Genomic DNA, 25,013 nt, shown 5'->3' on the forward strand with positions numbered 1-25,013 from the left:
AAAAATAATAAGAGAACCAAAATATACTAAATCATTAATTAAGCTAATAATATTCTAAAGTTTAAGTTGTGTGTCATTTAGATTATTTATGCAAACGTGTGTTTATGCAATCATGTACTTTTTTAATTTTAGAATATATATGTATATATTATGAATTTGTGAGTTCTCGTACAAATCAAATCAATATTCATATTAAATTATAAGACATTTAAATAAATAAAAAAACTTGTATTAAATTTAATCAATATTATATATGACTAAACACTAGGGGTGGTAAAACGGGCTAGCCCCTACCTTTTTTATCCGCCCCACCCTTGCCCACCAAAAATGGGTCTAGCCGGACTGATCCGCTATTGAAAAATGGGCAAAAAACTGTAGCTCGTATTTATTCAAAAATCTAAAGTAAATTCTCATATTGTGAACATCCTGTCATATGGCAAAGGTAACGTGATGTGATTGTGACCACGTGTCAATGTTATGACAAGTGTCATATGAAAAATCTCATTTTATATAGCTTTATAAATTTATATTTCAAATAGTTGTATAATAATATATATCAATATTTTATATACAAATGTTAGAGCTAGTTTAAAAATACAATTTTATAAATTCAAATATCAAATTTTAAAATATTTTTATAACAACTTAAAATAAGTACATTTAATATTTCAAAACAAAATTTAATGTAAAATATAAATTTAAATAAACTTAATATTGTTATAAATATTTAATAAAAATTTCATTACAACGTTTATATAAAAATAAACTTGATCTCAATTTGGAGAAAATGAAATTACTCAATTTAAATAACAAATGTGATCGAATTGAATCAAAATAAAAAATACATGAACAAAATTAAAATTCCAAAAATGACATTTGACGTTGACGGTAACATACAATACTGTCACGTTACAATGTCATTATCACACGATACAATATTAACTTGACATATGACAAAAAAAAAAAATTTATTTAAAAAAAATTAAAATATAAAAATAATGAACCGATATGTGGTAACATTATTAGTATAATACTACCATAAAAACAAAACTACATCATATATTTTAAAAAATAGAAACTCTATTAAGAACAAAATATAAATACATATATTTAAGTGTCAACCGAATATTTTAACTTTATTTTAATTACCAAAATCTATCTTTACTCACATACAATTGTTTACGCTTGGAACTTTATACAGTTTTAATATTTAACAATGAAGATTCGATTTCTGTTGGTGTGCTGGTTTAACAGTGAAGAGTCCAATTGCTGCAGCATATGCTTATATTTCTCAAATGAAGACACTGAGTCACAGCACAACCTATAACTCTATGTACATCGCTAAACTCTTTCACTACTATTTACACCCGTTTTAGTGGATTGCTACTGCGTATTTTATTTATATTTTTTCACAGCCTTCTCATAGGAGCCAAAAGACATTTTTCTTTAATAGTCTATAAATATTATAACTTATGAGGTTTCATTCAATTCAACAAAGTTTAACTAAAATATAGTTTTCAAAATTATATCAACATAAAGAAAGAAAAAGTCTTTCGAACAAAAGGAGATGAGCTACCTATTTAGACCGACATGAGGCTATTTTTTTTCAACCCACAATTATTAATTACACTAGACATTACATTTAAGTTCGTATTAATTTAAGTTTGGATTTCGCATAGATCGCATTTGAAAAGGAAAAATTTTCGGATCAATATTTTGTGATTTTATTTTCAGAAAAAATCATATAAAGTCATTTGACGATTATTATCGATTCATTGATATATGGTTGTCAATTGACTATTTTGTAAAATGTGACAAAGGATAAAAAGTGCACCTTTAGCTTCACTTGATTTCTTTAATTGATGATAAATAAGAAGAATCTTTCAACTCACTCACGTTGACATCAAGATTAATAACACCTTCTAATAAGTTGAAAATATCATTGTGTTGGTTAACTTCAACTTCGTTCAAACCAATTACTTATATGCTATTACATTTTATTATATATAGAGAGAGTATATGAATAAAATAAAATAAAGGTTTCTCTTATAACATATCTCTTATATCTATCATTTTTCACAATCTCTAAAAAATTTTAACTATTACATACTATAATTATATGACCTGTAATATTTCATATTGTAATGTGAATCTTAAAATTTTATAAGTCTGTATCTCAATTAAGTCCGCATCAAACTTTCAATATTAAAATATTGATTTAAGTAAATATTTATTGTACATCCTATAATAATAATAATAATAATAATAATAATAATAATAAATAGAATTAAATTAGTCTTTTATCATTGCATCGCATCATTGTTCTATTTTTATTACAGTAAGCGCTTCTATCATTACTACTCATGCATAGGAAGAGGAAGAAGAAGGAAAGAAGAATGACGAGGAAAAAACAAAACGAAAGAAAAGTTTATTTTAAAAACTTTTCTGAAACATATTTTATGGGAAATATTTCCGAAAACTCATTCTTAAAAGTATTATATATAAAGTTTGTTTTGAAAGTTCTTTTCTAAAAATTTTATTTCAAAAAGTTTGTTCCTTTATATATTTGATGCGTTTAAAAAATTGTTTCAGAAGTTTATTTTTTGAAAAATCTGAAAAGCTTGTTTCATAAAATTTCCTGAACATATATAATCCTGAAGTCCTTTTATGAAGGATAAAATTGTTATTTTCAAATTTTGGTAGGTGCGCTAAGAAAGTTGGGGTGCTGTACCGACATTAATAAGAAGGCCATTTTCCGAACACCCTCTTTTTTCCTTCGTGCACCCCTCACTTTTATAATTCTCCTTATATCCTCACTCAAATAAAAAATACTAACTACTTTATCTCTCCTATATTTCCCATACATCTCCCCAGCCCTCCTCCCACTCCACCATATTCACAATTTCCCTCTAGCAAATAACACGCAACACACTTCAGTTTGCTCAATCTCGAACTAAAGGAGTGCGTATTCTTCAGCTTCTTCATCTTCTCCTAAGTATGAAGTGTTGGTGATGGCTCCGGTCGGGTGCTGAGACAATGGTGGCGACGACCTATGGTGGTTGATGTCATTCGGCGTCATTGTCAGGAATATCACGACTACAAAGGTCAGGGTTATCTTTTGCTCCATCTTTGAAAAATGCAAATCTACATTGTGTTCCACTCGTAGCTTCTAGCTATTGTGCGCGTCGTTGCAACACAATGTAACATCATCAAAGACAATAAGTCGGGCTCGACTGAGAGAGAGGCACGTTATTGTCTTTGGACTTGCAACGAAGGGTGAGATTGATGAGGGAAAAACTCTGAAGTAGATAAAGTTTGGAGGTGAAGAATGAAAACATAAAGAAAGAGTTTGATGAGAAGAAGAAAGTGGGTAAGTTGAAGTTGAAGTTGCATTGCAAAATTGTAGGAGTGAGAAGTGATAGAGATAAGTTGGTTGAGAACAAAACCCATGCAAAAGGAATGCCAAAAAAATAAAATTGCATGAACTCCCGAATTTGTCAATCCGATATACATCACCGAATCTGGGAGTTCATTATGGATTGGGCAATTCAGTAAGCATCTATGAATTTTGGATCATGTAATTTGGAATGGTCTTTAGGATCGGGTAGTACATGTTGGGCACACAGATTAAAACTGTAACAGTGACACACACACACACATAAACACACACTATGTAAAGAGAACAAAAGTCAAAGAGAAAATGAGAGTTATTTTCTCAAGCACACTGAAATTGTAAAACTGCATTACATCAAAATTAAAGTATAGGTAATAAAAATAAATGTAAAAAGATAATTAAAAATAGACAATGAAACAATACATTTAAACTTTAATTTCTTTCAATATTTCCCCTTAATTAAAGAATCTAAACACCTTAAACCCATAAGCTCTCTTAACTTCTCAAATCTTGAAGGGTTGAGTGGTTTGGTAAACACATCAGCCACTTGTTCTTTAGAAGCATAATGCCCTAACTCCAGCCTTCCTTTGTTGACTTGATCTTTCAATAAGTGGAACTTTGTTTCAAATATGTGTACTTTTTCCATGCAAATTTGGATTTTTTTGATAGACTAATGGTTGGCTTATTGTCTACAAACACCTGGACTGACTTTTCATACTCCAACTTTAACTCATCCAACACTGCCTCCAACCATAAGCATTGGCTTGCTGCCTCTGCTGCTGCCACATATTCTACCTCACAAGAGAATAGAGCAACAATGTTATGCTTCTTGGAACACCAAGAAATTGGTGCATTCAAGTATATAAATAGATAGCCATATGTGTTATCCCTTTCTACCTTGTAACCGCACCAATCCAAATAAGAGAAGGCTCAAAAGTAGTTGCATTATCATCAACACCTTTAGGGAACAATAGACCATAATCAGTTGTACCCTTTAAGTATTTAAGAATGTGTTTTGCAACAACCATGTGAGAGGCTTTCGGGTTGTGCATAAACTTGCTTACCAGGCCTACTCTAAAGTTTATATCTGACCTACTGTGGCAAAGAAACCTTAGTGATCCTGCAATCTGCTTAAACAAAGTTACATCTACTAGTTTCTCATCCATTTTTTCAATGAGTTTTAATCTTGCAATTACTGGTGAGAAACAAAATTACAATTCTCCATGATGAACCTCTTCAATATTTCACATACATACCTCCTTTGATGCACAAATATCCCTTCATTGGCCGACAAAGTAGTTTAAAGAGCCAAGGTCAGTCATCTCAAATTCTGATTTCATGCATTTAAACTGCTCAATCTTAGTTTCAACATTTCTAGTCGCAATGAGATCATCCATGTATAGGCAAACCAACAACAAGTTCCCTTGTTAAGTTGTTTACATGTAAACTAGAAATTCAACTGTGTACTTAATAAAACCTTGCTTCGAAAGGAAATTATCAATATGCTTATTCCAAGCTCTAAGAGCTTACTTAAGACCATACAAGGCCTTTTTTTAACCTACACACAAACTGCTATTTTCCTTTTACATCAAAACCTGGTGGTTGTAATATGTAGACTTCTTCCTCCAAAGGTCCATTAAGGAAAGTTGATTTGACATCAAGTCAACATATTTTCCAGGTTTTAAAACTTGTCACTACTATCACCAATCTCATTGTTTGCAATCTTACCACTAGAGCATATACATTAGTATAATTAAATCCATGCTTTTGAAGGAATCCCTTTGCTTTAAGCCTAACTTTATGCTTGGCTATAAAACCGCCTCGTCTAAACTTGGTGTTAAAGATCCATGTCATATCGATAGGATTCTTATCTAGTGGAAGTGTCACTAATTCCCAAGTTCGATTCCTTTCAATTGCCTTAATCTCCTCAACCATAACACGAGAATGGTAAAACCACTACATTGAACAATAACACAAATTTAGATTAATCCAAAATCAGTGAAGGTTGGAGTAAAAGAGATGACATCATGACTCACATATTTAGCTTATCTATTTAGTCAATTATGTTTTTTAATATAGTAGTCTTTATTATTGACATGATTATCTTCTTTTGAAAAATATAGGTTCTTAAACATGTGAAAATAGTAAAGAGGTAATTTAATATGGCGATCTCTTGCGATAAAGTGCATTAACTTCTAAACAATATGATTTTTGCAGAATATTGCATATGAACGACTTCTACTAGTAAATTTCGGAAAAAAAAAATTATGTTCAATTGGATCACTTACATAGCAATCTCATGCTTCTAGGTTAATGATTGTAGTTACATTTATTTAAGCTCAATATTTTAGTCATTAGTTTATACTTAATTATATTTATTAAATTATTTAATTAACAATGAAACATTAATCTACGATGTTTCTTATACAATTATAATTTATACTCAATGTTAAAAATAATCTCGTGCATCGCACAAGTAAAAAAACTAGTTCATCTACAAAGGAAACAATATATTTGTTACCACCAAGAGTTGTGTCAATCAGCCCACACATATCCGAATAGACCATTCCAAGTGGTTGCTTCGATCTATGAGGTGCAGTGGTTTGGAAGACCTTCCTTGGTTGTTCTTCATGGTAGGAACATACAAAACATCATTCATGAAGGTTGTTTATCCATCCTTTCATTTGATTAGATCATTGTCAATGCCTTTAGCCATAATTGTGCTATTATATGCAAATTTCACATCATTCTTTACACGCAAATTGAGATCAACCAACCAGTTCGTATTCCCTATCATGTGGTTATGGTTGCCATCAACAAGACTTGGTATGAATTAGACCCATTTTCCTCTTGCACCAGATTCACCTTTTCAATCTTCCTTCCTTTTTTGTTTCCATTATCTTGTCAACACTCATATGAATAGTGACCCCATTTATCACAATTGTAACGATGAATTTTCCTCTTATCCATTTTTTCTTACCATCTCTTCCTCTCCCTCTATATTAGTGCATTCTTTCCTATCACAACCGATGTTAGATGGGTGTTATTGAGAAATAGAAGTAGTGTTTCTATATGCATTTCTTACTCCTTTGAATCTCCCTTGGCCTCTCCTACTACAACCACCACGCCCTTGCTACTTTGACTAATCTTTGCTTGTAAGGCTTGCTCTACTACTTTTTCACTATTCTTCCTATCAACCACTCTTGGACACAAAAATTGAAACCAAAACATACATACACTCTATGTAGAGAGAACAAAAGTCAGAGAGAAAATGGAAATTATTTTCTCAAACACACTGAAACTGTAAAACTGCATTACATAAAAACTAAAAGTCAAGGTAATAAAAATAACTATAAAAAGATAGCTAAAAACATTTAAACAGATAACGAAATAGTACATTTAAACTTGATTACGTTTATTTGTTTTGAGTGTAACTATGGCTGTGAGGTTTTGTTGTAGAAGATGAAGAAAATGGTGGGGATGGTTGGAATTTGAAGGGGAAGTAATTGCAAGATGATATAATGAGTGGGAGGTGCACACGAGAGATATGATGCATGGGGATATAGTGCTGCGTTGGCAAAGATGAGAAAGGGGAAGATGGGAGGGAAAACAAAATTAGGATTTTTAATGTATGAGGGTAAAAGTGGAATTTTAAGTTAGAGGGGGTGCATAAATAAAAAGAGGAAGTGCAGAAAGAAATGGCCTGATTAGAAAGGTGAGAGTCCAACGTAATATTGGGCGTCGCCGAGAGATGGGCTGAGCCCACCAACCAAACCTCTTTTTTTATTTTATCATCCTTAACATCAACCCCAAGCGTTGGGATTCTTGACTTTTCTTTCTTACTTTGTTTCTGTTCGAATTTGAGTTTGAGAACCCTTGTTCATTGTTCCTCGCCACAATTACAGAGAGTGAAAGAAGAAGGAATTTTGATGATAAACTGATATTATTGTATCATAAATTGGAATTTTGATTTTGATTGTTGAAAGAAGAATGGGAGGTTCATCGGAGACGAAGTTCCTGCAAGACCTGTTGTTGTACGCTGCGAGCGCGGCGTTGAGTTGCTTGGTGTTGTTCGCGGGACTCAGACACCTCGATCCTAATCGCGAAGCTTCCAAGAAGGTTCTTGAGCACAAGAAAGAGATTGCAAAGCGTCTCGGTCGCCCCCTCATTCAGACTAACCCTTATGAGGTTTATTCGTTGTTCTATTCTTTGCATTCCAATTTTTCATATCTCAATTTTTTCAGTGCATAAACCTTAGTGTTGTTCTTTTGGGGGTCATTGGATGGTAATGTGAAATTATATGGCTAGGAAGATGTTCAAGGACTTGACTATGGAGTATCACAATGTTAATGATAGAAATGGTTCATGAGATTTTTAGGGATTCTAACGTCGGTGTTGGGAACATGTTTTGATATTGAACGAGTATATACTTGTTCCAATCCCGTCAGTAAGTTTGTAATTTGTAAAACTGATGTGCTGAATGTCACGGTGTGCATCATTGATGTTCAATGTTGGACGGTATTTCTTTTCCCCAGTGTGATTAGTTTGTAGGATCAGTATCTTGATTTTGTTATTATCATTTTTTAACTGTCTCTTTGTTGTGATTGGTTCCTGTGAAAGAATTTCTAATTATGCCTGTCTTAACTTAGTAATGACTAGTGTACGGTTGGGGAAGAGGAGAATGGTTAATGTGTTTGTATTGGATCGTAGTACCTAGGTGGTCGTATAATTATGAGTGTTTCTGCGTTTGTCTGCTTGTTGATCATTTGCCTTCACGTTGCATCTTAAGTATTTTAGGTTGGGCTTCAGACTAATTTTGATGGGTGGAATAATGTTATATTGGATTTGGATACCTATGCTCTAATTGTGAGCGTAAATATTACCTCTGTTATTGTCATTCTGTTCTCAGAGGGATGAAGCTTGGTTGTTGATGATGTACATCATGAACTAATGTCCTGATATTGTCATGTTACTTCTATATTCTGTAATGGATTTCTAGCGCTAGGAAATTGTACTGCTGAAAGGGATTTTTCAATGACTTAAGGATTAATCTATTATGATTTCCTAATTTTGACCAATTTATTTATTTATTAAGAAATCAGTTTAAACACATAATTTATCCAAATAATCACAAAAGTTAAGGTCTAGATCCATTGATGTCCTCTATGGGGATATATGGCCTTACTTCATGTTGACAGTGAAAAACTTTTGACCACATTTAACTATTATCTTTTATAAGATTTTAATTTCGTCCCTTTATGTGTTTACAGGATGTTATAGCCTGTGATGTTATAAATCCTGACCACATTGATGTGGAGTTCAATTCTATTGGGGGACTGGAAACAATCAAGCAAGCTTTGTTTGAGCTTGTTATTCTGCCTCTAAAAAGACCAGATTTGTTTTCACATGGTAAGCTTCTTGGACCACAAAAGGGGGTTCTGTTGTATGGACCCCCTGGCACTGGAAAAACCATGCTTGCCAAAGCTATTGCTAAGGAGTCGGGAGCAGTTTTTATCAATGTGAGGATATCAAACCTTATGAGCAAGTGGTTTGGAGATGCCCAAAAGCTTGGTAAGTGCAGTATATGGCTAATTTTACAATGTATTGTAAAGCTTTACTCTTCTCTCTAACATAGACTTTAGTGTTGAATTTGTGTGAAAACATAGATTTTACAATTATATTGGTTCAATAAATTAAAATATGTTATACTCTTATATTCTTACTTTTTCAAAAGGTCCAATAATTTGTCAATAATTACTTAGAATCCACGTAGAAGCTTGACACAGTGTTGTTGAAAGATGGCCATGGTGGATTTTTGGCCTGCCACCACGTGGCAGGGGCAAACAGGGTTTTGCATGGTGGCTCGTAATAGCCTTAATAGGTCTCACAGAATGGTGGTTTGAGGCAACCATGAAGGAAATCGGGATCTGTGGGACACACTACGTTAAAAGGAAGAAGAAGCCTTTAATTAGTGCGACCCAGCCCAACCCAACCCAAGGCGTGTAAAATCCCTAATTTCTCTTATCTTTTTGTTTACTATTTCTGGGTTAGAAATCCTTACTTAATCCAGTAGTTTGTTCACTGGGGTTTTTTAAAGGGTCGGGTGACACTACCTGACCCAAACCCGAACAAAGTATTACAAACTTAAACTACGTGGCACCCCACCCGATCTATTCAACTGTGGTTCTTGTGAACCATTTCTGTAATCATATTTTTGAAGTACTCAATCTTTTGTTTCAATGTAAAAGGATCTAGAAATTACTCTTTCATGGAGCAAACCTTATATTGAATATTAGGGCTACATTGGGGAAATTTTTGCTCTCATTTCTTATTTACATTTTGAATTACCAAAATGTCATCTTATTTTCATATTGTTTATCTGTTTCCAAAGATTTATATAGAAAATACTAAAAATACCTCTTTATTTTTTCATGGTTTGTAATATACATATTTCAAAAAGTAAACAAAGTAACGTTTTCTAATTGAAAGTAAAAATAGAAAATTTTCTTAAACCAAATGTTTCATGTTTTATTTCTGAAATAAAATTGGTGATTGTTTCACTCTGACGGAAAAATAAACATAGAGGTCATTTGTGCAATTTAATCAAAATACCTTTTCTATAGTTTCCCTCTCAATTTCGAAAGCCTTGTCTCTTTAATTTATTCCACCTAATAAAATAGATTCCTCAACAATGAATACATTTCATACCATACTTATTTTCTTTGAGTATGTGTTCTTATCAAAATTCAAATGTCTTTGGGTCAACCAATGTAGAAGGCAATGTTTTGACCTCAAGTTTGCTTAAGATAATATCATTATGTTTAATTACCACATCTAATGTATTGTTTGCTTAGGTGCTAGATGGTTTTGTTTTGTTTTTAAAAGGCATCTCAATGTCCTAGAAGAGGAGGGTTGTATCTCTAGTTAGCTTAAAAAATAATATCATTAAGTTTAATCAATACATCAAATGTATAGTTTTCTTTGCTGCTAGATGGTTCCATAACCATTTTTATTTTTAGAAGGCATTTAAGTGGGTTAAAAGAGGAGGGAGTTGTATGTAAACTACCCCGGGCCTTAGTTCCTAAGCAATATCAAACTTTTGAGTGTATAGGAAAAAGGCCCCCAATTGATGTTTAATGGGTAAGAGTAGTTTAGAACTCACCTTTTTGGTCCTATAAAGAATGTCAATCTTCTGATCTCAAGTCCTTTAAGATACCATTGTTAGTCATTGCAGTCGAGGTATTATTTGTTTTGGACTTGATGATTTTGCCCTTATAAGGTACTTCCATGGGTCAACAACAGATGAGGGTGTATATAAACAATCCTTAGTCTCTATTCCAAAGCGATGTGAAACTTTTGAGCTATTGGAACTACACAATTTCTGACATTTTAATTATTATTTTATTTACACTTCAAAATTTCACATGTACTCGTGCAATGTATAGAAAAATCTTTAATGTGATAGACTTTTATTATCATATTTAACATAGTGAGTCTTAACGACTTATTGTTTTTATGCATGAAGGTTTATGAATATCTTCTAAGGTGATATGTTATGCAATCTGATTTGTTTGAATTCAATTGCATGTTCATTGTTAATGTTTGCATATTATCATTAAAGTCATATACATTTTTATAATGTTTGTATCCAACAAAAATTAATGATTTTCATTTTTAATATAATGCTATTGTTTTCAATTTGATACTATTTCCCCAGACTTATGCGTATATCCTAATTTTAGTTCTTTGACCATTATGTGTTGTACCTTGTCTTATAACTGTCAGAATTTGTTTTAATGTTGTATCTTGTGAATGAAATAATTACATTGTTCATCCATGCCATGGAAAGTCAACGAAGTTTTACATTGGCTATTGACTCCTAATATAACTGTGATACCTCATGGGCTTGGGACTAGCTAATGTAACACAAGCAATTGGGCCGAATAATATACTTGATATGGAAGGGTTTAAGAGAGAAAGGCATTGGATGGTTTACAAAGTTCTTTCATGAAATGATGAGGTCTAAAATGATACTGGAGCTGGATTCAGACTAAATAAATGTTATGCTGTATGAGATTCAGTGGAAAACTACTTACCCTTATCTATTAGAAGATGGAAAAGCTGCAAAAATAGGTGCTATTAAGAAGGGTATTTGGGTGGAGATCAAGTCAAGAGACTCAATTTACAGAAAACTAACATCTTTTTTGTTATCTTCTTCGATCAATACTACAGAAATGTATCTTTGTATATAATAATTTTTTATCTTGTCCTTTCTTGTATGGCTAAAATAATTTTCTAAACCATAAGTGTCACTATAGCTTAAAGTAAAATTTTATCATAGTTTAGGACTTGTGCTGGTGTATTAGAATAAATTTTGGGATCTACAGTGCCAACAGAAAACTATTGAGCTAATATTGAGAGCTAGAAGAAGGCATATAAAATCTACAGGTCATTTGGAAAACCCATTAAGAAGGATTTAGATTTAACTGATATTGTGGTATGCATGATTTAAAATAGGACCATATGGTATCGTTTTTATTTTTCTGTGTTGTCTTGTGAAAGAATAATTGAAATATGTGACTGATTAGGAATGTAACTTTCTTTTGAAAGAAGTTAATAAAGTAACTGATTTTTAAAACATAAAGATTAAATCTTACAATCACTTCAAGTTTTGGTTTGAGTAAAATGATCACCCTGGATGTTGTTACTACTGGTTGAGTGAAATGATTACATGATATAAGTTTGCATTTAATTTTGAATGTGCTTAATTATACTGTATTTCTTCTTTTTCTTTATTTAAAGCATTTTTTTAAAAACTGTTAATATTATGCTGCTCTGCAGTGGCTGCTGTATTTAGCCTGGCTTATAAGCTTCAGCCTGCCATCATTTTCATTGATGAAGTAGACAGTTTTTTGGGTCAACGCCGTACAACAGATCATGAGGCTTTGTTAAACATGAAAACTGAGTTCATGGCTCTGTGGGACGGGTTTACTACAGATCGTAAGTTTAAACCAATTATCATGTTATTTATTTTTGCTGCATAAATATTCACAATTTTCTTAGATTTAGTTGGTTAAAATAATCTTCTCAATTATTTTTATTTGAGTAGATTTGTTGACCCACATGATGTGTTGTGTGTAGAGAATGCTCGAGTTATGGTTCTTGCAGCGACAAACCGTCCTTCAGAACTTGATGAAGCAATACTACGGCGTCTTCCTCAAGCCTTTGAAATCGGAATTCCCGACCAAAGGGAGAGGACTGAAATATTGAAGGTTATCTTAAAGGGTGAGAGGGTTGAAGACAACATAGAGTTTGGTCATATAGCGGACTTGTGTGAGGGTTACACTGGTTCAGATCTATTTGATCTTTGCAAGAAAGCTGCCTATTTTCCTATTAGAGAACTACTGGATGAAGAGAAGAAAGGAAAACGATCTCCTGTTAGTATATTTAAGTTATCTCTTTCATTTTCTTCTATGTCTTAATTTTTCATTTTCTGGCCTACCAACTTTGAGTATGTTGATTTTATTTAAGCTTATGATGTTTTGTCTTGCTATTTTAAATGTTCTCAATTTGATTCCACTTTTTTTTAAAGAAAAAAAATGGGTTAATTTAGTCTAATCTGTCAAATTGATAGTAATGATGTTGTCACAATGACAACTTGGCGCTTTGTGGGTGATGATGTGGCACACCCTTCTCTATCTCCCAGACCCTTCTACATTTTCTGCTGTTACACATTCAAGAGCCACCACCACCACTCCTTCAACTTCATTTTCCTAATCTGTGTTATGGTTCCGTGTAGCATTACAATCTTAACTCTCCTTCTTTCATCGAGAGCCCTCTCCCTTTCCTAAATATCATCGACTCTCATTGATGTGATGTCGTTGCCATCAATTTGTCAAAAGAGACTACATTGACTTGTTTTTTAAAATAATAGAACTAAATTGAGAATGTTCAGAATAGTGAAAAAATATCATAATAGTTAGACAAATTAATATATTAAGCCTTTTATTTAAAACTGTTGTATATGCGCAAGGTTATATTTGCATGCCTGGAAGTGACATCTCTGGTCAATGAAAGCAGTTACTTAATGTGCTAGATCAATTTGTGGCTCTGTTGACGTGGTTTCATATTTTCTCTAAAGAAACTGATTAGTTTTCTTGGTGGCTTTTTCATATAATAAGTACTAAACTTTATTGTTTATCTTTCTCATTTCAGGCACCTAGACCTTTGTCCCAGTTAGATTTGGAGAAGGCCCTTGCCACTTCACAGAAGACAAAGGTTGCTGCAAGTGAATACGCTGGATTCAGCCTTCAGTCACCTTCAAGATGGTCGGTGCCTGGTGAGTCAGGTGATTCTCAGATTCAGGCTGCAATCAATGAATTCTCTAAGCTTGTGGTTTCTCACATGATTAACCTCCAACCAGAATCCCAAGATCCTTAAAATATTCACTTTCTCTAGATCATTCTTCTACGGTCATTTAGCCTAGTTCAGATTGTACCAGTGATTACTTAGTTATACTAATTATAGGAACATATATTTGTTATACATCGATTATAAAAGTTCCATGGTTGGCTATTGCATTTTGTTCTGTATTTGATGCGTCAATCATTCATGTAGCACTTCCATTTATGCCAAAACTGATCTCTGATTACTATTTGGGTACATGCAGAGATAATTTTTCAATTTTGTTGTTCCACCCTCCTTTGTGTATTGTATACTATAACATGATGCCGTAAAATGACATAAAACGGTAGCTAATGTCTATTTCAGGTGTCAGATCCGTCAACATTGTATAATAAACCAAACATACAAAAGAAGGGATTAAAAAATTCCCATCTGGCCCGAGCAGTTAGGTGGACTCAAGGTTGAATTTTACGCTTTCTATTCTGTTTAGCATGTGGATAGGGAAAAATGTCATCATTTAAGTCAGCTCTAAATCACTCTTACTTCCAGTCCTATTTACACTACTAGCATGAGCAAAAGTTCATATCTTCTGTTTTATTATCTAATTAATCTGTATGATTAATACAATTGGATCTAACACTTACATGCCCAACAACTTGAACAGACTAAGCTTAAGACTGATCAGGACGGTGCAGTGCGTATCAAGTTGTTGCCAACAGCCATCAATTATTGAGACCTCGGAGAAATAACTGGCATTGGAGTGGGTTCAGCAGGGTTATAATTTTAAGCAGTGGGTCACTTATCATCGTTGTGCTTTTGTTGTCTTTCTGGTCCACCCGCATATGCTGATGATTAATTCAAACCCTTGAAAGTTGCGAGTTCTTCCCATCACATTCATTCATTGTGTAGTCAGGACCACAAATTTGTACTTTTTTTTTTCCCTCTCAAACATGGTTTCTACAGTGTAGACAGGACCACTACGTGGGGGGCGTATCTCCCTCACTTTGTTCCGGCTGATGCCTGCCTCGTGCTTCCATCATTACACAACCACTTTTTATGTTTGAGGGGAAAAGCTAAAGCCAAACATCCAATAAATGTAATGTAACAGAGTAATAAAATATAGTACACAATTCATCGCCATCCCACAAGGAACAACATCTCTTTCTTTTCAGACATTAGGATTTTGGAGTTGCAAGTGACCATTCTGTTCGAAATATCCCCGTCCCTGTCAAAATACCTGCTAGTCTTGTGTAGAAAACACCCTTGCAGATTATAGGACACAGACTGAAAGGGCCATGACAGCTCTCTCTATTTCTTCAATGTTATGACACTTTAGTTTATGGGGATTTTCGATTTTTAATGGCCACAATCATTTTTTGGGTTTTTATTTTTAATAAATTAATTTAGCCTGTGTGACGCATTGAGTCGTTACTGGTCTAAACAACGAACGGTCCCTATTGTTAACGCCATATCCTCGTCTTACGATACAACAATAAAACGCGTCTACCACAAAAATGAACTAAATGGTTTTCAAGGGTTCATATTTTTTTCTTATTGATTTTGGTTTTAAAATGACGTGGAACCATTATAACCACAGCGTAGTAAAATATTTTAGTATTTTTTTTACTAGAAATTTCTTTAGTATTCTACATCATCCAGTGAAGAACCAATTGCGACATAGTAGGAGGGGATGTGATACTTTAACTGGCTGCAACAAGGGTAGTGGTTAACAGTAATATTTTAAAACTGAAGTTGTTTAAAGTATAGCAGTTTCGGTACTAGAATGAGAGAAAAAAATAATTGTCTATGCAACTTCCTCAGCAGAGTAGTTGTGTATGCTTTTGTCATGGAACAAAAGTTAATGATGCATAAGGTTATTTATCTATCATAATAATTGAACAAAGATGCTACTTGAATTAACTGTGTCGGTTATTGAGAAAGGAAAGTGAGATATTAATAAGTTAACGATCAATTAGTTATGTGTCATCCGTATAAGTGTAGAATCAAAGGTAATGTGAGGAGAATAGTTGAGGAATAAGATTGCATTCAAAGGTACGTTTAATTGTCTCCTCTGATCTCGAAGGTTGGCTGGTCATCAAAACATTTGTTTCAACGTTCAACCGCCAACAACTGTAATTGATTATTATTCCAGTTGACACATTGGTCACTGTTAAATAAAAATCAACAATTATACTTATACGCAGTCATAGCCGTAAAATTAGTTAATATCAAGAAATATACATTAATGTGAATTTTCCATACCATATTAAAGTTACGTAAAATCTTGTTTTTCTGTTCCATATTATAAACACTAGATTAATTATTCGTGACGTGTACGCAAATGTTGAATCCCACTCATGGTTAAAAAATATTACTGTAAATGTGACTTTTTCTTACGTAAAATTTCAGCTTCCGGTAATATGAATAATTAACAAGCTATTCACAAACATTACATGAATTGTATACATTTTGTGAAAAATTAAACAACTAATTTCTTTTTTTTAAATTTAATTAGCTTGTGTAGTTTGTGTAGAAATGTTCGCACTGTCAATTAGTCAGTAAATATTATAGATATACATTTTGAAAAGATTTTGTAGGAGTCAATTTACTCATCATACGTGTTGGTTTCTTATTAAGTGGCAGTGTCAAGCAAAGTAGGCTTTTTTGTAAAAAGGGGTCATTTTGACTAAGAATTTGTAAAAATGGGTCCGTTGAAATTTTTTTTGCAAAATAGGGTCAAGTCGTGGTGGTGGAGGACGACATTAAAGGTGAAGTCGTCCTCCACCGTGCCGGTTTCATTTTTTTTTTTTCAAAAAGCAAAACTGTGCTCTCAGAAGCCGGTTTCATTTTTTTTTTTCAAAAAGCAAAACCGTGCTCTCAGAAGCCGGTTTCTATATATTTTGAAAGTGAAGTCGTCCTTGGACCTGACGACTTCACTTTTTGGTTTTTTTTTTTTTTTTTTTTTTTTTTTTACAGATTCAGCTTTATATATATATATATATATATATATATATATATATATATATATATAATTATATATTATTTAGTTTTTTTTTAAATATTTGTTTACAGTAAAAAAATAAAGTGACATCCTCAATGGCCATTTTTTCGCCAGTTTCTTCTGATTTGGTCAAAATGTTCTCTACTTCTTCGTTTGATTTTATAAATTTAGTATTTTATTAAATGATACTTGATAGTTATAGTAGACTGACTAAACCACAAATAAAATAAAAATTAACAAATTAAATATTCAAATATAATTATCGAAGGATTTTTTAATATTTTTTAATTTGTATCATTTTATCTTCTTAATTTTGTATTAAGGTTTAACGATTAAGTATTTTAGAATTTTTTTAAAACTATTTTTCATATTTTTACTTAAATAAATATTTAACAAAAACTAAATAATATATAATTAAAAATATATATATATATATATATATATATATATATATAAAGCTGAAAATGTAAAAAAAAAAAAAAAAAAAAAAACAAAAAGTGAAGTCGTCAGGCCCAAGGACGACTTCACTTTTAAAATATATAGAAACCGGCTTCTGAGAGCACGATTTCACTTTTTGGAAAAAAAGAAAAGAAACCGGTACGGTGGAGGACGACTTTACCTTTAATGTCGTCCTCCACCACGACGACTTGACCCTATTTTGCAAAAAAAAATTCAAACGACCCTTTTTTACAAATTTTTAGTCAAAGTGACCCCTTTTTACAAAAAAGCCAGCAAAGTAAGTTGTCAGCACACAAATATTTCGTGATAATTTATCGCGTGAATATAATTGGATCAAAGTATATAAAGTAATATACACAAATATTTATAGATTTGAAAATATTTACCCAGTTCATAGTTTTAAATGTTAGTATCTGATCATTGAATGTTATAATGTAATTAATTAAGGTTAAATTTTTTAATAATAAAAATGTTAATATGTGGTATTCAATCTTTTTTTTCCAATAGAATTATAGGTTGGGAAAAAAAGATATATAATTGGTGAGTTGGAATAGAAAGCTGTTAATAATAAATTCAAAATTACATTCTTATAAAATTTAAACCACTTGACTTCAAACCCAAAATTACACCCTCGAGAATTTAAATGACTTTTACGTTAAGCAACACATGTTAAGATTTATTTGGAGACTAATTCTTTCTTCTTCCAAACAAATAGTTGGCACAATTCACCAAACAAATAGTTGACACAACCACATATATTTAGATAAATCGAAACCCAAGGATGATTTAAAACAACTTATAGCTAGCTGCAACTGTGTCATTTTCTGTAAAGTGCCAATTTGTGAATCATGTCACCAACCTATCATTTGAAGAAATCCTATACATAAGTAATATCATGTAAATTTTTATTATAAGTAATTATTTAAATTTAAAAAGGTAGTTACTAATATGATAAATAAGTGAATAATTTTTTTATAATGAGTAATAATTTAAATTGAAAAAAATAATTATTAAAATAATAAAACTAAAAAATAATCTTTTATAATAATTAAAAAAATAAATTGAAAGAAAAAAAAACACTTAGTTATAAAAGTTATAGATATATTCGAAGAATATTTAAAAAAATGAAGTTAGTTATTGTGGAAGAAAAAAAAAACTTATAAAAATCCATATAAGAGGATAATTGAGAAGTGTGTGCGCAGTGTTTGGCAGCAAGAGTCAAAAACCTTGAAAATCAAACACACCAAAGAAGAACACATGCTCTTACTTATATAGGAATTGAAAATAATAAAATTGCCGGCACCTGACCTTTTCAAAGCTCCTTCTCTTACAAAGTTCATTCATTCATTCATTCATTCCTTCTCTCTGTTCCAAGTCCAAGCGCATGCATCATCTGCCAAATTAACATGCTTTCCATTTTCTTCTTTCTCTCTTCCTTTTCTTTAATCCTTTTCTTCTTCCGCAAAACCTCTGCACTTCACATCCTCAACCAATGGTTCATCTCCTTTGAAAATCGCCTTCACATTCACCAATCTTTCAAAATTCCTCGCCACAACCTTCATGCCCAGGAGAATCAACTCTACCGCAAAATTCTCATCTACCTCGATTCTCTCCCCTCCGTTCAAGACTCCGATTACACCAACCTCTTCTCCGGTCCCAATCCCTCCGACATCTTCCTCCACCTCGACCCTAACCACACCGTCCACGATACCTTCCTCGGCGCAAAGCTCTCCTGGACAAACGACGCCGCCGCCTCCGGCGGCGGCGCGCTCGTCCTACGAATTAAGAAGAAAGACAAGCGCCGAGTCTTCCGGCAGTACTTCCAGCACATTCTCTCCGTGGCGGACGAGGTCGAACAGCGCCGGAAAAAGGACATAAAGCTATACGTGAACTCCGGCGCCGGCGAGTGGCGCTCGGCGCCGTTCACTCATCCGGCTAGCTTCGACACGGTGGCGATGGAAGCGGAGCTGAAGAACAAGGTGAAGTCCGATCTGGACCAGTTCATGAAGTCGAAGCAGTACTACCACCGGCTAGGCCGTGTTTGGAAGCGGAGCTACCTCCTCTACGGCGCGCCTGGCACAGGAAAATCGAGCTTCGTTGCCGCCATGGCGAAGTTCCTCTGCTACGACGTCTACGACGTGGACGTGTCGAAGTTCAGCGACGGCGGCGATTGGAAGTTGATGCTGATGCAAACGACGGCGAAGTCTCTGATCGTGATCGAGGACCTCGATCGCTTGCTCGCACAAAAGTCAAACACAAACACAGCGAGTTTGTCGAGCGTGTTGAACTTCATGGACGGAATCGTATCGTGCTGCGGAGAAGAGCGCGTGATGGTGTTCACGATGAACGAAACTAAAGAGGATGTTGATCAAGCGGTTCTGAGGCCTGGGAGGGTTGACGTTCACATACACTTCCCCTTATGTGATTTCTCCACCTTTAAGATTCTCGCCAGTAGTTACTTAGGGTTGAAGGAGCACAAGCTTTTCCCTCAGGTCGAAGAGGTTTTTCAGACCGGGGCCCGGCTCAGTCCGGCCGAGGTTGGCGAGATTATGATATCCAACCGGAATTCCCCCACGCGGGCCTTGAAAACCGTTATCTCGGCCCTCCAGGTCCACTCCAACGCCCCCAGGGAGGGACAGAGGTTGAGCCACAGCGGGTCGGGTCGGAACAGCGACGATAGCGACCCGGGTGCGGTTGTATGCAAGGAGAGCCTCCACACCGTGAGGGAGTTCCGCAAACTGTATGGGCTTTTGCGCTTGGGAAGTAGGAGGAAGGACGAGTCCTATTCGGGGCCCATGGACAAAGAGCCTCCACGTATCGATGGTCGGGTCGGATAAAATGGGTCTTTTTTTTTTTTTATAAATGTAAAGTTTTTCCTTAATTTCCCAATGATTTTTTCTATTATATTTTTTTCAGTTAGCAATTATATTGTAACTACACACACCAGTAATAGTCACAAGAATCTGCAATTCGCATTCTTGTTTAGTCCCTTCAGAAGAACACAAATACATGCTTCACTTATTCTTTAAATTCCTTTCTTCGGTCAATGTTTTTTTCTTTTTTCTATTTTTACGCTGGTCAACATCTTTATATGTGGTTGATTTTTCTACCTGTAAACAAATTTATTTTTTTATATGTAACTACGAATTTTGAGTCATTGACTAATATCGGTAACTGTTGGATTGGAGACCATGGAATTTGAAAATGCGCGTTCTACTTTATTAACTTGTTGTGACCTATGATGATGAAAAACAAAGATGATTTCCTTTGACAAAGAAAATCCAGATAAACGACAACTCCGTCCATGCATCAGTTTCTGTTTAAACCATAAATTAGCCTAGAGTATCATAGTTTAACAAAGTTTCTTTTTTTTATAAACTTTGACAGATTATTTATATAGTCAAAAAAAAGTATTACTTTATTATTTTATTTTGGTTAAAAATAAAAAAATTAATCTATTTTAATTTTGTTCTGGTCTTGTATTTTAAGGAGACAAAGAACAAATTTTTATCTCTCCTCTTCCTATCGACTTTATCACCAAATCCTCTCCGAGAACAAGGAAAGGAAGAAGAGGAAAAAAAAATTGATCCCTCCCTTAACTTCGTACCTCCCTCTTTATAGAGGATGTTAATTGCGCTCTATCGACCTTCCCATTACCTACTCTACATTTGAGTTGTATGATGATTTTTATCTATCTTAGAACGACTCAATTGTCACATCTTTTGTGGGGTCCTCGTAATCCTAACGTTAGGATTATCCACATAGTACGTGACCTAACCAAGCTTAAGGTGGGCCGACCTGAACTAGTTTGACGTGGTTTCAGATGATTCAAGGTCAGATTTCGACACGATGTCGTGGGCAGTACAAATTTTATTTATGAAAATTTTGACAATTTTGTCAAAAACAAAATTTGTCATAAGAAAAATTCCATTTAGATATGAATGAATTTGAGCAAGTTTTTCAAATCAAAAATAAAATAATTAGGGTAGCATTTGGCTTAAAGGAAAAGTGTGCTTTAAGGTGGTTGACCTAATTCCAGCAATGTCCAATCATGTTACTCAGAACTAGGGTTGCACAATGATTTATGGTTGTATAAGGGTTGGGTTGAGTTCGAATTCAATTTGACCAATCAAGCATAATTTATATTTAAAATTTTAAAATTCATTATGACCATTTAATTTGTCATGTTATTATTCAGATACAAATAATTTTGAATATAATTAAATATGGCTAGATTATTCAAATTTAATTCTCGGATAACATAATTTAGACAAAGATTGTGATACGAAAAATCCCTTCCAAAAAAAAAAATTGTAAACTATTATGAATTAATGATTGTCCATTGATTTGATACATTTACTCATATGATTGATACTCGTATGATTCAATACTCTTTATGTAAATATTTGTATTAACTAAGTTGATTTGTTTCCTTTATGGATTACATGTTGTATCTATAAATAGGACTCTTCCTATCAATAATAATACATAGATGAGTTGCTCCCTATACTCTCATTCTCTATTCTATATTGTTTCTTCTCTTCTGTATTATCTATTATTTTCTCTGTTATTCGCTTTATTTCATAACACGTTATCAGCACGATGCTCCAACCAATTGAGGACTAATTGAATCTTTTTCTCTATAATGACAGTGCTCTGCGTGTCTCAATCCAGGCTCTTTCTAATCTTTTCTCAAATTATAATTTTACCTTATATTCTTCCTCTTGTGATAAGAATTGTTTAACTTTATTAATTTTCATCTCCGTCTTATTATTTTTATTTTTATTATGACGGTGATTATTATTATTACTAATATTATTATTTTATGTGCTAGTTCTAAACACACGAAATGTTTGCAAAATTTGGATTTGTGACCCTTGATATTACAAGGAAGAATTCCTTATATTGTATTTTAAATGTTAAAATATATTTAGATGCAATGGATATTGGGATACCATTAAATAAAGAAATAAAGCATCTAAGCAACATAACAAAAATATTATGAAAAGAGATTTCACAAATATTGTGAATTTATTTCATGCCTATGTATGTATGGCTGGCTAGACAAAGCAATAAAGCTTTTGATGAAAAATCATGAGATCCGCCTAATCTGCTCCATTCCGAGAAGTGAATATGCAGCAATAAATATTATGAATTTATTTCATGCCTTTGTATAGCTGAACAAAGCGATGAGCTTTTGATAGAAAATCAAGAAATTGGTCCAAATTGGTTCTGCTCCATTTCCAGAAGTGAATGCCGCAACATTTGATTTATATTTTCATGATCGTGATCGTGATATTGATTATGAACATGATTATAAAGAAAATTTCAAAGCCACATTTTGTCACCAGAAATGGCATAATAATGTGAAAAAGGAAAAGGAAGATGTGAAAATATTGACAAAAGGATGAAAGTATATATTATCATTATGGTGGTAAAGGCCATTTGAGTTGTACTCAGTGTACACCAAAGCATCTTATAAATGCGGAGAAGAACATAGAAACACACTTTGCTTATGAAGATGGTGATTCTGATTATGGCCATATGGATGCTACTCATCTTGATATTATTATTTTCTTTGCTAAAGCAAATGGAAGCATTGATCACCTCATTGATTATGAGAGTGTTAAAAAAATAAATCTCATATTGATATTTACGTTTATATGAAAAACGAATGTTTGCACTAGTACCAAAAGATATGTGTCTTATTGATAGTGCAACAACTTATACAATTCTCAAGAGTAATAAATTTTTCTCTTGTTTGATAATGTGAGACATCAATGTTAGTATTATTTATAGTACTACAAATATATTTGAAGACTCTAGGAGAGCTATTATAATTATACCAAGAAGTTGAATAGAAACTTATTAAGTTTCAATGATATTTGTCTAAATGGATATTATATTGAGACAAACAATGAAAAAACTATGAAATATCTTTATATCTCTATGATTGAGTTGAAAAAGAAAGTGTGTTGGAGAAATTATCAACATTCTCTTATAATTTGTACTCCAAGTTTATTAGTACAATTAAAATGCATGTCATGGTAAATCAGAAGTTTACAAATCAAAATGATTGCCTTGTTTGACATGATCAGTTATTATGATGCGAAAAAAAAGGGTTGAAAAACTCATGTGGACACGTTTGAAGCGTGATAGACGTATTGGTTCCAAATATAAAAACTCTTGAATGAGAAAGGGAGCTAAAATGCAAAATGACCTAATCGAAAAGGTTGAAATCCCAAAAGATTCATTTGACATAATTAATGGTTCGGTTTTAGAAGAACCTCAGGTACCTGAAATTGTTGAAAATGATGAGATCTCAATAAATTATGTTATGAATCATATAATATGGAACCAAAATAAAGTTAACATTGACGAAACTTTTACTTATAACATAGCGATGAAGGCTATGAATGACAATGAGGATCAATAAGCAATGATCATTGAAGATGGTCGGCAAAGAAAAGATTGGCCAAAATGAAAATATGCAAAGAAGCATAATTATATTTGTTTGCTAAACGAAAGGTTTTTAAACATATAGTTCGCACACCTCAAGTTATGAAACCCGTTGGGTACATGTGGATTTTTGCGCAAAAATCAATTAAAAATGATGAAATTGTTAGATACAAAGCATAATTGGTTGCTCAAGTTGTTCACAAAACCTTGTATTGATTAGTGAAAAAACATGTTCACTAGTATTGGATGCAACAATATTGCAATATTCGATTATCCTAGTTGCACAACAAGGTTTGCATTTACATCTAATGGATGATGTTACAACCTATTCGTACGGTTCTTTTGAGAATCATATTGATATGAAAATCCCTGAAGGATTTTATTTGCCCAACAAGACAAATTCTAAAGAGGGTTATTCAATAAAAGTGAACATGCTCTTTTATTGATTAAAGAAATCAAGACGTGTGTGGCATAATCATGTTATTGAGTACTTATTAAAAGAAGGATATAAAAATGATCCTATTTGTTCTTGTATTTATATGAAAAGATCCAAATAATGAATTTGCCGTAATTATTGTTTATGTAGATAACATAAATATCGTTGAAATTCCTAATGAGCTCACAAAGGAAATTGATTACTCAAAGAAATAATTTGAGATGAATGATCTTTGAAGGGCAAAGTCTTATTTGAAATTAGAAATTGAGTATTTAAATAAAGGTGTTTTTATACGTCAAGAAGCTTATATAATTAAGGTGCTTAAAATGTTCTAAATGGACAAGTCATGTCCATTATGCACTCCAATAGTTGTGAGATCGTTAGATGTTGATAAAGACTCTTCTTAGATCTCAAGAAAATGATGAAGATCTTCTTGGTCTAGAAGCACCATATCTTAGTGTCATAGAAACACTAATGTATCTTACTAATTATACTCAATCTAATATTGCATTTGCTGTAAATTTGTTAAGCAAGATATAGTTCTTCAACTACAAGAAAAAAATGGTTTGGAGTAAAACATATACTTCGTTACTTTAAGGGTACTACGAATATGAGCTTATTCCATCCAAATGATTCAAATTCAGACCAATGCGTTATGAATATGCATGTTATTTTACATATTCTTACAATGTCACAATGGTTGATCACAAACAAGATGTTTGTTCACGTGTGGTAGCACAATGGTTTCATGAAGGTATATGAAACAAACCATAGTAGCAACATCGTCTAATCATACAAAATTACGAGGAAAGTTGTGAATATGTTGGTTAAGATCTATAATTCAACATGTGCAAGAAATT

The 25,013-nt window shown here is 33.0% G+C and overlaps 1 protein-coding gene and 1 pseudogene across 5 annotated transcripts; both read left to right on the forward strand.

The window, feature by feature from the left end:
• Positions 1-7,205: 7,205 nt before the first annotated feature.
• On the forward strand, positions 7,206-15,138 carry LOC114164067 (P-loop containing nucleoside triphosphate hydrolases superfamily protein). 5 transcript variants are annotated; one of them, XR_014984657.1, is made up of 7 exons: positions 7,206-7,582; positions 8,665-8,965; positions 12,236-12,394; positions 12,536-12,831; positions 13,610-13,742; positions 14,165-14,258; positions 14,463-15,138. XR_014984657.1 is itself a non-coding variant. In XM_028048550.2 (6 exons), exons 1-6 carry the CDS (start codon positions 7,385-7,387, stop codon positions 14,465-14,467), a joined length of 1,092 nt encoding a protein of 363 aa, XP_027904351.1. In that variant the 5' UTR covers positions 7,206-7,384; the 3' UTR covers positions 14,468-15,138. The 5 variants fall into 5 exon arrangements, 3 of the variants coding, with proteins under 3 accessions (XP_027904351.1, XP_085523149.1, XP_027904347.1); XR_014984658.1 differs by having other exon boundaries at positions 13,610-13,733; XM_028048550.2 differs by lacking the exon at positions 14,165-14,258.
• A 3,314-nt stretch (positions 15,139-18,452) lies between these two features.
• On the forward strand, positions 18,453-20,288 carry LOC114195912 (AAA-ATPase At2g46620 pseudogene; annotated as a pseudogene).
• The last annotated feature ends 4,725 nt before the right edge of the window (positions 20,289-25,013 follow it).

This window comes from Vigna unguiculata, chromosome 9, assembly GCF_037176805.1.
Source record: "Vigna unguiculata cultivar grain cowpea cultivar isolate G323 ecotype 2 chromosome 9, ASM3717680v1, whole genome shotgun sequence".
Taxonomy (NCBI): Eukaryota; Viridiplantae; Streptophyta; class Magnoliopsida; order Fabales; family Fabaceae; genus Vigna; species Vigna unguiculata.

Excerpts from the sequence above, each read along its gene's own strand:
- LOC114164067 (XM_028048546.2), top strand. The coding sequence starts at position 7,385 with ATGGGAGGTTCATCGGAGACGAAGTTCCTGCAAGACCTGTTGTTGTAC. Across the intron at positions 8,966-12,235 it reads TGGAGATGCCCAAAAGCTTG|TGGCTGCTGTATTTAGCCTG; the intron begins GTAAGTGCAGTA and ends GCTGCTCTGCAG. Across the intron at positions 12,395-12,535 it reads GGACGGGTTTACTACAGATC|AGAATGCTCGAGTTATGGTT; the intron begins GTAAGTTTAAAC and ends TGTTGTGTGTAG.